Source organism: Astatotilapia calliptera, chromosome 17, assembly GCF_964374335.1.
Source record: "Astatotilapia calliptera chromosome 17, fAstCal68.1, whole genome shotgun sequence".
NCBI lineage: Eukaryota > Metazoa > Chordata > Actinopteri > Cichliformes > Cichlidae > Astatotilapia > Astatotilapia calliptera.
In genome coordinates this window covers 38181866-38199374 of record NC_137438.1, presented here as the reverse complement: position 1 = coordinate 38199374, position 17509 = coordinate 38181866, and the positions used below count along the sequence as shown (strand labels likewise).

Sequence of the window (17509 nt, the reverse complement as noted above, 5' to 3'; positions counted from 1 at the left end):
GGTTAATTTGAATGTACAATGCACGGCTAAACCGGTAAAAAAAAAAAACAGTTTTAAAAAAGCCTAAAAAAAGGACACAGAGCAGCTACAATTAGGCCCATATACATTTGGACAGAGACAACTTTTTTCTCATTTTGGTTCTGTACATGACCACAAAGAATTTTAAATGAAACAACTAAGATGCCGTTGACTTCCAGCTTTAATCCAGTGGGTTAAACAAAAGATAAACATGTGAGGAACTAAAACATTTTTCAACACAATCCCTTTATTTCAGGGCCCGAAAGTAATAACTGAAAATAATACTTGGTTGAAAACTCTTTGCCGGCAATGACAGCCTGAAGTCTTGAACTCATGGACATCACCAGACGCTGGCTTTCCTTCTTTTTAATGCTCGAGCAGGCTTTGACTGAGTTGCTGTTTGTTTGCCTTTCTGTCTGAAGTTTAGACTTCAACAAGTGAAATGCATGCTGGGTCGAGATCAGGTGACTTTCTTGGAATATTCCACTGCTTTGCTTTAATAAACTCCTGGGTTGCTTTGGCTGTATGTCTAGGATCACTGTCCTTCTGTATTATGAGACACTCCTCAATCAATTTGCTGCATTTAGCTGGATTTGAGCAGACAGTCTGTCTCCGAACGCTTCAGAGTTCATTCGGCTGCTTCTGTCTTGTGTCACATCATCAGTAAACACTCGTGTCCCAGTGCCACTGGCAGCCATGCACGCCCAAACCATCACACTACCTCTGGTATGTTTTACAAATGATGTGGTATCCTTTGGATCATGAGCTGCCTTCTCCAAACTTTTACTTGCCATCATTCTGACAGAGGTCTTGCTTTCATCTGTCCAAAGAATGCTTTTGCAGAACTGTGCTGGCTTTTTTCTGTTCTTGAGGCTTATGAGTGCCTTCCAGTGAACCCTCTGTATTTACTTTCATGCAGTCTTCTCTTTATTGTAGATTTGGATATCAATACGCAGACTCCTGGAGAGTGTTGTTCACTTGGTTGGCTGTTCTGAGGGGGTTTATCTGCTTTGATCATCCGCTGCTGTTTTCTTCTGTGGACATCCAGGTCTTTTTGCACCGAGTTCACCAGCGCTTCCCTTGAGTCTCAGGATTTACCAAAGTGTAGATTTTGCCAATCCAGCTATTCTAGCCATTTCTTGGATGTTTTTTTTTTCTCTTTTTGCAGGTTAAGGACGACTTATTTCACCTGCGTGGAGAGCTCCTTTAGCTGCATGTTTTTCACAACAAAAATCTTCACACCTCAAATCAACTCCAGACCTTTTATCTGTTTAATTGATAATGGCATATAATAACAAAGGAACACCTACCCATGAAATAGCCTTTGAGTCAGTTGATCCAATTACATTTGGTCCCTTTAAAAAGAGGGTGGCACATGTTCAGGATCTGAAACTCCCAAACTTTTGATCCAATTTGAATCTGGAGACCCGCAAATGAAAGCTAAGCGTCTACACATTATGTCCATGTCAATTATAAAACTGTAATTGGAATATGTTTCCATCCATCCGGCTGTTTCAGTCTATTCATTTGGTGGACTGACCCAACACCTGCCACAGTGTCAACAACATCATGCTCTAGTTTTATTGTATACTGAGACTTTCATAGTATCAACTTATCTATGACTACATTAATGTGAATAAAAATACGTCCAGTTTGTCTTGCATATATAATTGCCCAGTGCATGTTGGGTAATGATATATGGCGAATATAACTGAAGAGGGGGTTTCTCGCAATCATTTGCAACAACCTTACAGTTATTAAAGTATTTAACGATACACAACTCAAAATAAGAGCACCATTATCTGATATAAGTCAGCTCTCCTTTCTTAAGCGTAGATCTTTGGTTATTGTTTTTGTTTTATAGCTGCAGGTGACGCTGCTGAACTCTCAGACGTGGGACAGTGAACAATCTGTCAAAGGCTCCGGGCTGGACCCTTGAGGAGCTGAGGATCTGGGCTACATGCTACAGGCCTTCTGTTACTGGGACGGGCTTTCCAACCTCCTCAGACTGAAACACATTTCCCTTTTTGCAACATTTTTTTTTCTCTTCCACCAAACAGAAAGCCTCTTTCCTCTTCTGCCTGTCCGCCTTCTTTTGTTTTTCATCTGCCCACATGTGTCCTTTTAGCTCCATTCATTAATGTTCATTACAGTCACTGAGGAGGATCTTTTTTCCTAACATCTCCCAGCTGTTGGGCTTGATAGTTTTGGGTCCCAAGCCGTCTCATTCTCTGTAATTGTGGAAGCTGGGATTCTTCATGACTGACCTACATACTAGACAGGCAATGCCCCCTGGCAGTCAGGACCACCGCTGCCTCAGAGCGGGAGGCATGCTGAATGGCCCAAACAAAAACAAAAAAAGCCCGGTATATGTTTAAGGTATTGCAAAACATTTAATAATAATAATAATAATAATAATATTAATGGATTGCATTTATATAGCGCTTTTCAGGGCCCTCAAAGCGCTGTACAATTCCAATATTCATTCACTGGTTTAATTTACATCAATTTCATTTACAGACCACTGGGCTCTGTGGTTTGAATGAGTGTTTTAGATGTGATCACATGTAGAAGCGCTGCACAGAGGCCTGGGCTTTCCATCCCTCGGTCGTGCATACGCCCACTACATAAACACCACGAGGCTTAACGACTTCTTTTATTTTTGTAACCATGAGAATAAGTTACTTCTTTTTGTGTACCACTCATAGAAGGCGTATGAGTCATGCATGTGTTATCGCTGCTTTTATTAGGAGGAACTCCATCAGAGCTGATGATGTGCTAATACCGCTCTGTTTTTAAAGGAGATTTTCTATAGTGGCCTCATATTTTTACAAGCAGATAAAAATTTAAAATGTGCTGGTTTAGCTCGTTTAAAAAAAAAAAAAAAAGAAGGTTGTAGCTGGTGTTGTTTTCACCATTCGATTGTGCACATGTGTGCGGCGAGGGCAAACATGGGCCACTGGAGACATCCGCTGTAGGAGCGACTCCCACAAAGGCGCAATAGGGATGCATAACAAGACCATCACAATATCTTAAGCTTTAAACCTGCAAATAGTGATTTCTTTAGCCACTTGGAGACAGCAGAATATAGATGTCAGTAGCGTCACATCTGCTGTAACACTATGTCCAAGGCAGCTATGTGAACTTTTTTAGAAGTAAAAATAAAAATGGAACTATAAAAAGTTATCTGGATTAGAAAAAGCCTGCCAAGATCAGATTGTGCCTCTCTGCACACAGAAAGAACATCCGCTGTGATCAGCACTATCAAGTATCAAACAGGTGAATGATCAGAGAGCAAAGGCCACACCCATCTTAGTGGGCACAGATGATCAGCCATGTGTGCTTCAACAAAAATGTCAGTCTAGGAACAATGGCTTTAAATTAAAGTAGCATTCTTCATTCAGACATAGGTTACATATATGTTTGTGTTCTTCACAGTTCATTCAGACGTTGAGGGAATGAGTTTTCTTTGTGGCTATTTTTTGAAAGTTACTTTGATGATTTGAAAGGCCACCTTGTGGGAAATGCACCCATACAAACTTATTAAACTGCAGCTGAAAGACTGTGACCTCTCTGAAGTGAAGTACATGGTTTCATTTGATTATAGCGCCTCATACAACTGTTTTGCTGTGTCTGGGAAATTTATTCTAAGTAATTCTTGGAGGAAATGAGTTTCCTTCGAAGGATGGCTGGGCTCTCTTGGAGGTAGGGTGACGAGCTCAGTTATTCCAGAATGACTCGGAGCCGCTGGTCTTCCACCACGAGCCAGTTCAGGTGGTTCGGACATCTGACTAGTACGCCTCCTGGAAGCTTCCTAGGTGAGGTATTTTGGACATATCCTACTGGGAGGAGGCCCCGGACTCCCCGGAGAGAATATATCTCTCAGCTGGCCTGGAATTGACTCTGTGTCCCCCGGGATAAGCTAGAAGAGGTGGAACTGGTGAGGGAAGTCTGGGCTTCTCAATGTGCTGCCCCCTGGACTCAAAGGGGGCGGGTGGATGGATGGGTGGGTGGATAGATGGATGCATGGATGGTATTATTTTACGTTACAGCTACACATACAGCTCTGTTGTATGTTGAGATCATGGATGGATCCTGTTTTTGTTTTATGCAGCAGGTTTGTAATAAACTCAGAAAAAAACACTACAAATAACTGAAGCACCAAACTCACATAATCTCCTGTTAATGTGTCATCAACAGCTGGATTGTGGCAATTACTGGTGAGTCGCAACTCCACTTCACCACTCATTTTTAATCTGTAATAGAAGTGTAACTGTAGCTCCACTGGGCTGCAGGTTGTGGCAGCAACAGTCTAAGACCCTCCCTGGACACCTTCTCCAGCTTTTCCAAGGCATTCATAAAAAATAAATGATGGCAACGCAAAGTGGGCGGGATCTGCAACAAACTTTATAGGCAAGCAACTGAGGATACCAATGAGAGTGAAAAATACTGTTGATTGGCATATGACCTGCATTTAATCATTTATTATCATTACTCTCTGGCTCTTTTGTCCTCCCTCGCTCCCCTCTAGGTTTCTTCCTGTTAAAATGGAGTTTTTTTGTCCCACTGTTGCCAAAGTGCTTGCTCATAGAGGATCAACTGAATTTTGGAATTTTCTCTATATTACTGTAAGCCTTTACAATATTGTATTGCAGGCTCTCTAGGGCTGCTCAATTAATTGAATTTTAATCTCGATTACGATCTGGGCTTTCAACAATCATTAAAAATGACTGAGCCGATTATTAGCCCCTCCCTCGTGCTTTACTCTCACGCTGCTCCGTGTGGCAAATCAAGCGCACCTCTCTGCATTTCGAACACGGGTCACAACAATTAAGAGGACCCGAGGGAAGCTCGGAAAGCTAAGCAGAAGTTATTTGGAGAGGAGAGTGACTGCTGTTGGTTGAAAAGAGAGGTAAAAAAAACTTCAGTGGTGTGGAAACATTATGGGTTCGCGGAGTCAGACGTGGATCAAGTAGACACAGTGTGTAAACTTTGCAACAGTGTCGTAGCTGCACCACAGAGCAACACTGCAAAGTTCACTAAACATAGATGTTTACATTTTTCATTTATTTTTTATATTGCAAACATTTGCACTGTTATCAGTATTTGCACACTATTTTATATTATTTTTTGACAATCTTTAAAGTCATTATTCAACACATTGTTATTGTTAAATAAATATCGTCAAATAATCGAGATCGCAATTTCAGTGAAAATAATCGTGATTATCATTTTTGCCATAATCGAGCAGCCCTAAGGCTCTCTATCTTACAATATAAAGCAACTTGAGGTGACTGTTGTGATTGGGCGGTATATAAATAACTTGAATTGACCTGCTAGTAAATACAGTAGAAGGTCGCCTAGGCAACCAGAGCCTGGAATGTCTGCAAGCAACCAGCTGGCAGCTGCAAAACGATCGCTGCCAGTATGTACGCAGCTTAAACCAGCACAGAGATGTAACCCTGCAAGTATTGTCATGGGTCTGCCCCGGGGCTTCCTCATGCCCAAAACACTTCACTTAGTAGACGTCCAGGAGGCTGAGGAAGCATCTCACCTGACTACTTTTGATGTGGATGGGGCAGCAATCCCTCCCATATAATCGCCCCCATCACCCTCTCTCTAAGGGTGAAGCCAGACATCCTTTGGAGGAAGGTCATTTCTGTCACTTGTACCTGCCATCTCATTCTTTTGGTCACTACCCAGAGCTGGTGGCGATAGCTGAGGGTGGGACATAGACTGACTGAATCGAGTGGAGTGGCCGTCGTGGCCTCCAGTAAGTTGAAACACAGAAAGTGTGCCATCTGCATTTACTGTGAGGTTTATGTACCAGAGCTGATGCTGAAAGTAGAAACGTTCTGATGGTCACATTTTGCCGTGTATGCAGAAAAAAATGTAAATGTATTTGTCTTTTTTATAAAGGAGTGACTGCGAGGCTTTGCCTCTGATTACTAATCTCAGAGACTGAAAGCAGGTGAGCGACTTCACGCTTCTTTTCTCATGTTGTTAATTTTTAGAGAATTCTCCAAAATAAACGTGCCTGTTTTGTAAGGTGTGCACTTTAAAGGGTTTTTTCCCCAGAAATCTGTATCTAAAAGTGATCAAATAAAATGAATCAAACTGTCTGGGACGTTTTTATCTGGACCTTTTAGCACTAAACGTTCCAAAAGTAAATTACTGTCTTTACCCTTTGAGTGCTTTATAAACCCAGTGGCCTTCTAATGAATTCATTTTGCACTTTCTGAACTCTTTGTGAGACAAAGCATAGATTAACAAATGCAGCGAGAGGATGTTTAGCTTTTTTTGTGCCAGTGTGTGGCCTCTGTGCTTCTTCTGCAGACAAAACAGAAAATTTAAATCTTCTTCATGTGGTTCGAGATGACCAGGGGATGTCAATAGTACTGGGCTACTCTAGAAGTAAGCAGTATGCCAGCGTGGGGCTGAATTGAGCAATCAGATGCTCATATCATTCAGAACACAAAGCAAACAGACTGACAGCTACTTGGCCCGCCGTCTTACGAGTCACCCTGAAAGAGAGGCAGCGGGAGAGGCAGAAAAGGAAGGATTGTTGGTGGTTGCGGTGATGCTCTCAGTGCTGTGTACTGCTATTGTGCATGAGTCATTGCTGGAGGCCAAGTCTGTCAGGACAGAGCAGGGTTTCCCCAGAGACCCCAGCCTCTCTGCTGGAATGCCCAGGAGGAAATTCAGCCCCGGGGGGGAAAGGATAGATCAACGGACACCCGATATGTTCACAGCGCTCTCGAGTCAGGGCTGCTCAGAAAGACTGGACAAGCTATTGAGCAACCTGTCTGAAATCACAGCACAAGTTCTGGTGTTCCTACTACACTCAGAGATAGCTTCACTATGTTCCTGCACAACCCAATGAAAACTACAGTTTCATTTCATTTATGGACCACATGATTGTATACAAACGGGCTGGATGAATGACATGAATGAATTTTTTTGTTTGTTTGTTTGTTTTCCAACAAGAACAATCAGGTTCGGGCAGCAGAGTAAAGCAGCTGTTGTGGAAATCACATATTCCTTTGCCTGCCCCAGTCACTTTGTTTAGTTCGGTTCAAAGATTGATGGCCGATGATCAGGGCAATCGGTTCCCCTTTTCCCAACTATACATAAACACATCGCTGTCCAGCAGTAATTCAGTAAGAAAAGCTGCAAGTGAATTCATCGTTTTTCATGCAGCCTGACAATCTGCGCTGGTTGTGTTTAGTTGGGTTTCTAGCCAAAGCTATTTTCACTCAAGTACAAAATTATTTGGATTTTCACCAGTAAACATGTAATCTTTCAATTTTTCCAGCCAATACCAACCTGTAGCTAAGGCCAGGAGCTTTGGGTTATGATAGACGGTATGAGATATCAGATCCAAAAGGCCACAAAGCCTTTTTCTCCCTGGGACAGGAGTGTCCAACTCCAGGCCCCGAGGGCCGGTGTCCTGCAGGTATTAGATGTGTCCTTGATCCAACACAGCTGGTTTAAATGGCTAAATGACCTCCTCAACATGTCTTGAAGTTCTCCAGAGGCCTGGTGATGAACTAATCATTTGATTCAGGTGTGTTGACCCAGGGTGAGATCTAAAACCTGCAGGACACTGGCCCTCGAGGCCTGGAGTTGGACACCCCTGTCATAGGGCGTCTGGACCAAACCAACTGAATTGGTTATAACGTCTCACTGAGAAACCTCTGGGGTGTTTTCTAGGCACAACAAGCTGAAGGGAAACTTTAAAGTAGGCCCAGTCTACTGGAGATATTACACATCTTAACTGTCCTGGGATCATTTTGCAATCCCCCATCAGAAATTGGAAAATGGAGTAAGCAAAGGAAAGTGGATGGATGGCCATATACCTGCTGAATGTCTGTCAAAGAGCTAAAGTTGTGTTTTTTTAGCAATCGCACTTCTTCCATGCAAAAAACATTACGTTAGCGTCTAAACTTGTGACCATATACAGAATAAGCTCGATTTTTACTATGCAAATACATGAAAACCACATTGCATCTATTTAGAACGCGATGTTGAAAGACCATTGGACTCCTGGGGCTTAAAAAAATCAAGAGTACATCATGAGTCAATAAAGGGTCATAAAGCCAATCATAAACCTCGCCAACACAATTGGAACTCTTATCTTCACCTTGTCATTTGAGCAACCTAAAGATTTCAACAGCAAAGCAGCACACAATACATCACTTTCCCAACGGTTATAAATGAAATCCAGCGACAAGGTTTAGTTGAAGACATGTTGCAAAAAGAGCAGCCAAATTTTTTCCCCCTCAATCTGCATCTGAGAGTCGAGCGTTAACTGTTCGACTGCTGGCTGAAGTGGCTCAAGTCTCAAGTCGACAGCCACCTCCTGAGCTGATCTTGTGGACATTCACAGTCACCACTTTAGTGCTGGTTCAGTTTTATTGTTAGCAGCAGCACCATGACTGACACTCTTAAAGCTGCCATTGGTCAATGATAACATGCAAACATACCAGAGAGGAGCTGGAGATGAACATTTATAATCTCCTGCAGAATGAGTAACAGTTGTCTTTACTCTCAGGACATCCATCAAGCAAATTCAAGCTTCAAATCAGGGATGTCAAGCTCATGTTACATGCCTCATGCAGCCCACTTTGATCTTAATCGATGAAACTCCTTTCTCTCAGTGTAAATAAGTTTAACTAACCCCTGAGATATCTTATCATAAGAAAAAGATGCAATTTCAAAGGTACATCTACACAATGAAGAAATCCTGCTGCAGTAAATGAAATATCTGTCGGTCCAAAGTCCAAAATTTCCTTCACATTTCCAAAGTCATCCAGTGGCCCAAATTGGAGTTTTTGCCTGGCCAATTCAGGCCCCCAGGCCTCATGTTTGACACGACTAGTCCAACAACAGTATCAGTTTCCATGGATGTGATGTTGTTCAGGCAGCTTTGGAGCCAATTTTAGGTATATTCACTAACAATGGACATCAGTGATAACAGTCCAAAGTGTTAAGTGAATCTAAAAAAAATCATCTTGAATTGGATATTAATTAATTACTGCTTTCAGTCTGTTATCTAAATGGAAAAGACATGACCTTCATCTCTAGAGATAACACTGGTTTGAAATGAAATCAAAGTGATAAGTGATGATGTAAAGACTAATACTCTGAGAACATCTGTAGGCTCAAACGCTACAAGACTGCAAGAGGAAGTGCTTCAGATAAAATTTATAGTCTATCAGATAACTCCATCTGCTGGTCAAAGCTCATCACTCCTACATAGAAACATTGAAGCGTCAAGGGAAATGATAAGCAGCCGTCTATGAGGCTTTAAGTAAGCTACAGTGCCACCCAGTGGTTAACTCAGGAACAGTTCTACATTTAACAGCGTTTAACAGCAGCTTGACACGCTTTGAATTCAGCAGTTAAAAGCAATATCATGTTTTCCTGCTCTATTTCCTCACACTGAACGAGACTCTTTGCCCTGTGAAGTGACATCCATGGACATTTGCATTGATAACCAACAGGAACAGTCTCTTTGTCTCCTACCTCTGAAGACATCCTAGAGTAGACAGAAATGCAGTTTCCTCTCAGAGCACTTAAATTGCACAATTCTGAAAAGTTATTGCAGAAAATGTGCCAAAAATAAAGCAGTGCCTACCAATATTTAAAAAAATAATGTGTTATTAAAATGTTGCTTGGAAGCTTTAAGTAAATCCCTTTTATCAAATTGAGGGTGGCTGGGTATGTGAGGTCTCCTGGCCAGGTCGCCAGTTTGTTGCAATGTTTAAAAAGATGTAAGAAATGATTAAAAAATGATGTGTTTCTACATCTCACGTGTGTAGGTGTTATGCTGTTTTGCTTAAGGCTTCAAAGCAAGCTGTGGCATCACAGAAATCCTGCTTGTGCTTAAAATGTGGGCCCTAAACTCAGCACTGTCGTGTCAAACTGTGCAGAAAAAAGCTCAAACTTTGAATAAAAGCTGCAACCAATAAATGACAATAAGCAAAGCGAAACTATGGAGCATAGATGGACACCTGGACTTCAAAATTGCAATCCATCACACATAATCTAACCCACTACAACAGTGCCGCAAGCTATTTTGACAGAGTTAACTCATATGATCAAAATTTGAATACTAAAATCTCGTTTGAAGGTAAGGTTTCGTTACCCTGGATTGCTTTATATTGCTCAGATGTTCCTGTTGCTGCAAAAGCTCACAAAAAAAAAATCAATAAATCAACCGCACTTTAAAAAAAAAACTTCCATTCTTCTCTCTTTATTTAACTAACAGAGTTGGTGATTTAAAAAAAAAAAAAAAGCCGCTGTTCTCTCAAAGAGTGAGGATGCTCCATCTGAGTGGCTGAGTGAGCTTTTGTGCCTCAGAGGGTGGATGATCCCCTGACGACTCATTTCAAAAACACCAGGGTGTGAAAAGAAATGGGTCCTCTTGGGATTGCAGCTTAAGGAAAAGAGGCCACCCGGCTTTGCGGGAAATTGAGAGCAATCTTGGTGCTTTTGACACGGCTGTCAGTGGGGCGCTTTAATTTAGGGATCATTTTTAGACTCCTGCCTGATCTCCTAGTAGAGGATGCCTCCGCACATAATGATCCCTACTAATTCTGTGGGTGCAGCTTGAGCGGCTGGAAATGGCTAATAACAGCCCAGCTGAGGTCGGTCTACCAGCAAATGTCAGGCAACAGAATAACAATTCATGAAATGGATGAGTGGTTTATTGATTCCGTAAGACAAACACGATAAACTGGCTGCTGCGTGTCTTCACTGCAGCTCAGGAAATCAATTCCTCCGGCGTTGGGAGTAAAAGGCAGCTGAAGTCGGCTTCAAAAATTCATGTATGGGCTGTCAGCGAAAGAAGAGCTCATTTCTTCTGATTAAATCACTTTTTTTTCCTGTCACATTCCATCGTTCCTTTTCCTTGTTACCATGACAATTTTAATTCCAGCAAAGAACGCTAATGCAAACGCCGGCTAAGACCAAGGACGTACAAATCTATCATAAACAATAACACATCTCACTTCATTCAAACTGAAGCACAAGAATGTTTTCCATTTGGCAGGAGAGTAGAAGGAGAAATACAAGCTATCAAAGTTGACCTTTTTTTAATCTTAGCAATATCTTCTTTTTAGATGCTAAAGATTTTGGTGGCTAATTAGCTTACTGACAATGAGATGTTTTGAAAGTAGCATCTTAAAGGAATACAGATGTTTTTCTAAATACACCTACGTGCTTCCAGACAAGAGTGTCGGATTAGTACTACTGTTAACATCATAGCATTAAAAGTATGGAACCGGAGCTAGAAGTAGATAGCCTAACTTAGCATAAACATTAGAAACAGTTAGCCTAGCACTTTTCAGAATTACTTGAATTATATGAACTACAGCAACAAAAACAATACACGGCAAGAAATTGTCACTTTATATTTTACTTATATATTTATATTTATGTATTTCTTTATGAATAAAAACTATATTTTGTCAGTTTGCAATGCTATGCTAGCTGTTTCCTATCTTCATTTTACTCTAATGCCAACTTAGTCCAGCTTCACTCTTACATCCATGACAGCAGTCCTGTTTTACAAAGTATGTACACCTTTTCTGTAATTATATACATTTTAAAAACATGCTAATTTATAGTTTAATAATCAAACAGTCAATGTAAAGAAGCCTTATATCAGGGTAAACTCACTGAACATTTTATGTCTTCAAGGTGTAGACTTGCTTTTAGAAGGTCTGGTGATGTATCAAAGAAGTTCACTCTTAAGTTTAATTTGCCATGTCCCACTTATACTACTACACTTTATACAGCAGTAAGAAGGTTACTTCCACTTAACTGCTCATTGGTTTTTGTGATTCGCTGTGGAAATTTTAAGGGAAGCACGACTGTAAATGACATGGAAGAGTTCTAGTACTCTGACAAACAAATCAGTCACACTTCAGTTCATTATTTGCTGGAACTTGAAGTGATCTCAGATGAGTCATTTCAGACTTCAGAGAGCAAGCACTGTGATGTGAAATGTTTTCTGCTCAAATATAAACCCACACTTGTGCTACTACATTAAAAGGCTTCTGCTCACCAGTCTGTGTGCTGATCATCAATCACCAGCAGGATCTTAGGCTTGCGTATCACAGGCTTGGCCGGCTGAACACCTCCTGCAGAGGCGCCTTCAGCAGCCGCCGCTGCCGCTGCTGACTTAGCATGCGCGGCAGCCGCCACATTCTGGGCCATCTGTGCACTCTTCACCACGCTGGAGAAGGAGCTGAGGAAGCTCCCTGAGCCTGAGGCCGGACCAGAGGCTGAGCCAGAGGATACGCCCGAGGCTTGAGGCTGGCTTGGGACGCTCGGGGGCTGCCGCCTCTCTGTGGCTGGGGAGGCAGGAGAAGAAGTTGATGAGCCTGGCGGGGTCGGCCTCTGCAGATCCATCATGTAGCCGTTGGGGAGGTTGGCCACAAAGCTGCTGTCTGACAGGCGCCGGCGAAGGTAGTTCATGGTGATGGGCTGGTGGGTCAGTCAGGCCAGAGGTGAGAGGGAAGAACGCCTGTAGTCCTGAAAAAGAAGAGAAGATTCAAAACACAAGAAGCGAGCTCAGGCTCACTTTTTAGTGCTGTCTATGGCTGATGTTGTGCTAGTCCAACATACAAGCTACACCAATCTCTGATGGGGTGGTTGTCTCTTTGGTCGCATTCTGAATTGACGTATTCACAGAAAATCCCCCAGTGCTACAGAAGCATTTTAACTTCTTCTGGGTAATTGCTTGCAGCCAGCAAAATTAATGTTTTGATTCAGACTAACTGCTCTAATCAGCCATGTTTCCTGCTCCAGCAGGCAGCTAATCAAGCAAAAACAGCTCTGATAAAAATGTACAAAATGAGTTTATCACACAATTAGCGACTAGATGATGATCATGATGGAGGATGTACTAAACCACAGTGACAATGATAGTCATGGCACAGAGAACTGTTTGGTGCTTCCCCACACTGAGCAAACAGGGTCACAACAGAACAACAAAGCTTCAAACCCCCTCTCTCAAAATGAGAGCACATTAACAGAATGATGCAAACTTGACTGCAGCTCCTCCAATGGCAACTTGAGGTTTGCTCCTAAATGAAGTCAAACTCAACAGACTCTTATGTTAAAATGCACAATTTTAACCAGGAATATAACTTTTTCCCCCCCTTCCTCGTCTAATCGTATTTCTCTGTCTTTAACTTCCAATATAAAGCACCATGAGGTGACAGTTTGGTGCTTCACAGATAGAATTGATGAAAGGGTGAGTGAGATTTGTAGTAGAAAGTGCTTTGGGCAATCTATTAGAGTGGAAAAGCACTATGTAAGTACCAGTCCATTTACCATGTATTTAATTATTCTAGTCATTTAGCTTTATACGTATCTATCAATAGCGGACTATCTCGTGAGCGTCCTGAAGCTTTGGTATAAAGATTAAAAAACAAAACAAAAAAACAGGAAATGCTTTCTCGAGATTAGTTCTGATGATAATATATCAGTAGTGTGTTTAGAGTAATCCAGATGATAAGACACTGAAAAAGCTGTCAGGCTATGAATTGTTTAACACAGCCTAAAGTGAGTAAAAGATTATCAGCAGTATCTATGGAGAGTTTGAGTTAGTTCACTGAGCAGACTACAGTATATGGCATGTAAGCATCAGGATTAGATGCTGAGGGCACAGATGAATCTGATCCAATATTTAACAATATGATGCTTTTCTACTTTTCCATGTTCACACTAATCAGCGTCAGACCTCAGGCAAAATGAACCACGGATGGAAAGCAGTGTCACATCGATGAGGATGAAAAACTAGAGCTGTTATTACTGTGACACTTCAAAGTTGTTCCACTGTGATTTTCTTTTTTCTTATAACAGCTACGAATCTGTTAAACCCGATTTGCATAAGATCGAGTTACCCATGCCGGGTGGGACAGAAACCGCTGGCAAATAATTCAGCGACGCAGCCGTGATGATGCAAAGTTGGAGGAGATTCATAGCTCATTTCTTTGTAAAGCAGACGAGTCAGTTGGAAAAAAACAGTTATATAACACATGGAACCCAGCGAGGCAGAGGAGAGACATTCAGGCAGATTAGCCATCAAACTGCAGTGAAGCACGCACGCAAGCGGAGAGGAAAAGAAACCCCTAAACCTGATTAAAACTAGGCTGCTCCCACTATAAATGGAGCTTAGATTAGATAAAAGTGCATTTCTTATTGTGGCGTCTTGTCTCAGGCGGATGCGCCCAGTGTTTGTGGCTGTGTTTTTGCAGAGGAGGAGAACCTGACAAGCCTGCAGACATAAGAGAAGGATGTGGAGCAAATGTTACATCTTGACAAGTTACTGTAGTCAGGTTATCGCCAAGAGGAAGCTTTCTGTGAAACTTGCAGCTGTTGCCTGATATTGCGAGGCAAGAAACTGAAGTGAGACCTGAGCTGCACAGAAGCTGAACCGTACTATTCTGCTTAGCAGCAGCACAGTTACAGCTGTTAGCAGTGTGATAAAGCGCCACTGGATCTCTCCTGACAGAACACTGAGCTCAGTGACGAGTAAGGCCCTATTAATATCAGTCAGGTTACATGAATTATTACAAAATCTAAATACAGCATAGTGTCCACAACGACCTGATCGTTTTCATCCTAAGGTAAGAGTTGCACTCTTAACTCAAAACGTTCATTGCATCATCTGGCCATCCGGCAAATTAAACTACAGCATTCACCATCCACTTAGCTCTAATTCAGTCTTCACTAGGTCCCGAGAAAAAGATCGGGCCCTTAATCTGCTAATTATGCTCCCCCGCTAGTGACTAACTTTCACCTTATTGCTGTTTGCTGCTGGGCAAATGGCATACAGTGATGTTATCATGGCTCCCTGCTAGAGAAGCTGCTGAGAGTGAGAACAGTGACAATGAAGGTCGAAAACTAAAATTAGCTATAAAAGTTTCAGAAGTTCTCCACAAAAGTGTGTGAAGCTGTAAAATATATTTGACTTTTTTCATATTACACAAAACTGAAAGATTGTTAGTGTAAAAATATTGATTTTTTTTTTCCATAGACATTTAAAAAGTGTCTCACTGTAAAGCAGTTTTTAAACATATGGTACTGAAGGAACCCCATTTCCTACAAAATACTGGAATACTGAATAAAATATAAATAAAAACAAAATCATAAATCTATCAATCTTTCATTCACAGTAGAACATAGAAAACATATCAAGTGTTTAAACTGAGAAGAATGCTTTGCAACTAATTTGGTTAAATGGCAACAGGGAAGTTTTCCCAGAAATAAAGACGAGCTGAGGTTTATCAATTTGCAAAAAAAACCCTTCATCTACAAATTGTGGAACAATTTCAGAAGGTTCCTCAACATAAAACTGAGAAGACTTTGAATAGCTCATCATCTACAGGTGTTAGGGTGCCTGGGCCTCGACCCAGTGTTTTGTGTGTTTGCTTCTTTCATTTTGTTTATTTGATTATATTCTAGCTTTCTTTGTCTAATGCGTTACAGGACTGTTCTAAGTTTAGGTTCTCTGTGTGTTTATGTTAGAGTTTTAGTCTTCTGGTTTCTGTCTGTGCTCCAGAGTTGCTGTCTCCCCTGTTGGCTGTATCCTCTTGTCCGTGTCTCTGTGTTATGTTTCCTGTTTTACTTTGAAAGTCTGCGTCTCATATTAATGTATCTGATTTTGCTTCCCTTGTCTCGTTAGCCCTGATTTGTCCCAGCTGTGTTTCCCTCCTGTCTCCCATTCCCTGATTGCTCCCTCTGTGTATTTAAGCCCTGTGTTTTGTTTGGTCTGTGTGGTGATCGACCCGGATTCTCGGCTGGATGGGAGCGGCCAGTTGACAGCTTTCTCAGAGAAGGCCTTGTATATTTCACCAAGACGATGCTAACTGAACTAGCCTGTCTGCAGTCCACACTGATAACCAACTGAAATCATTTAGAGTATCATGAACCAAAACTTAAGACCTCCTCAGTTCCCAGAAGTTTACAGACTTTTTGAAGATGTGTTGCTGACATCAAAATAACATGAGTTAATGGTATATTTTCTCAGTTTAAACATTTTATATATTTTCTGTGTTCTGTTATGAATAAAATATGGCTTTATGACATTTGCAAAATCAATGCTTTCGGTTTTCGATTACATTTTACAACGCCTTCAACTTTTTGGGAAATGGGTTTTTATAAAATATGGACATTTTTAAAGCCTTGAATGTGTTTTTTCTTTTTTTACCTGATGCCATCTTGGTATTTTGAAATATTTTTGATTGCATTAGGACGAGAGGGTGAAGAAGTAAGTAATGGGACATTTCTAACATTTCTAGATTTAAAGCATTGCTAGCCAAGGTACCTAATGCTAGCTACCTTGGCTAGCAATGTGAATTGTAGAGACACAAATATATGCTATGCATTGCTAACATATAAAAGTCTCTCTAGCAACATAGATAACTAAAGCACAGGGTTTGGGGAAGGATAGTAGTATAACTAAAAAGACAGAAATACACACAAGCACCAACACACTAGCTCAATGACTTCTTGTGTGAGGCTGGAAATATTCAAGTCAAATGCCATAAATAGCATTTAATATAACAACTGATTGAATTTGGAGCCACTGGAAGGACTTGTCCTGAATAAAACATTAGCATTCTGCTAATCAGTTCAGGATTTCCACCTTATGATGCCTAGCTGATAGTACCCTCAACAACTACACCCTTAATCGTGCAGAACTTTAGGCTTTGACAGTGGGAGTGAAAAACTTCCTTTTAAAAGGAAGAAAGTGGGGAAGTGGCGCATGCACACTGGCTTTGTTTTCAGCATCAAAGTCTGCGGCTTGAGACTGATACACATTTACTCTCTATCAATATACAGCAGCATGATGTTATATCTAGGATGGAATCATGGTCAACAGTGTGCTTTCTTTATGACAGTCATAAAAATACTGAATATTATGAGACTAAGACTTTATTACTTGAATTTAGGGGTTGTTGCCCAGGAGTTTATTCTGGATTAGGATCCCAGTTGTCAGTAGGAACAGCAAAACAGGAGCTGTAATAAGCTTTGCAGCAGTTAAGCTTAACAGTGTATCCTACCACCGAGTGATGAGCATCCCCCCATGGAATTATGCTAATATGTCAACCACTGCAAAGTTTATACAATGCAAATAAGACATTACAGTAAAAAGAAACAGCAAAAGCAGGAGCTAGAAAATCGACAGAATAAAGAGAACAGCAAACTGTAGCAATTACAGGCATAGATTTACTGACTGGCAGCTCTGTCCTCTTTGTGACGACTTGATCTCATTGAAAAGACGAAAATTACTATCTTTACACTTGTGGCACATTTCTACTTTTTCAACCACCCCCTCAGCAAAGTTTCCTCTGTGCCTCAAGTTTTAAAAGCCTTAAAGCTTTTTCCTCATCGTTCTCTCAGCAGTATACCCGCACACTGTTACCCCTGAACAGGTGGCAACACTGCTCATGGGACTCTAGCAGGAAGT

At 41.3% G+C, this 17509-nt stretch overlaps 1 protein-coding gene across 2 annotated transcripts in view; it reads right to left on the bottom strand.

Annotated features, from left to right (window-relative positions):
• syn3 (synapsin III) overlaps positions 1 to 17509 on the bottom strand; it is a 137509-nt gene that overhangs the window by 109975 nt on the left and 10025 nt on the right. For both annotated transcript variants that reach the window (XM_026147442.2, XM_026147441.2), the window contains exon 2: positions 12092 to 12561. In XM_026147442.2, coding sequence (XP_026003227.2) covers positions 12092 to 12504 — 413 coding nt within the window. In that variant the 5' untranslated portion in view covers positions 12505 to 12561. The remainder of the gene's footprint in view (positions 1 to 12091; positions 12562 to 17509) is intronic.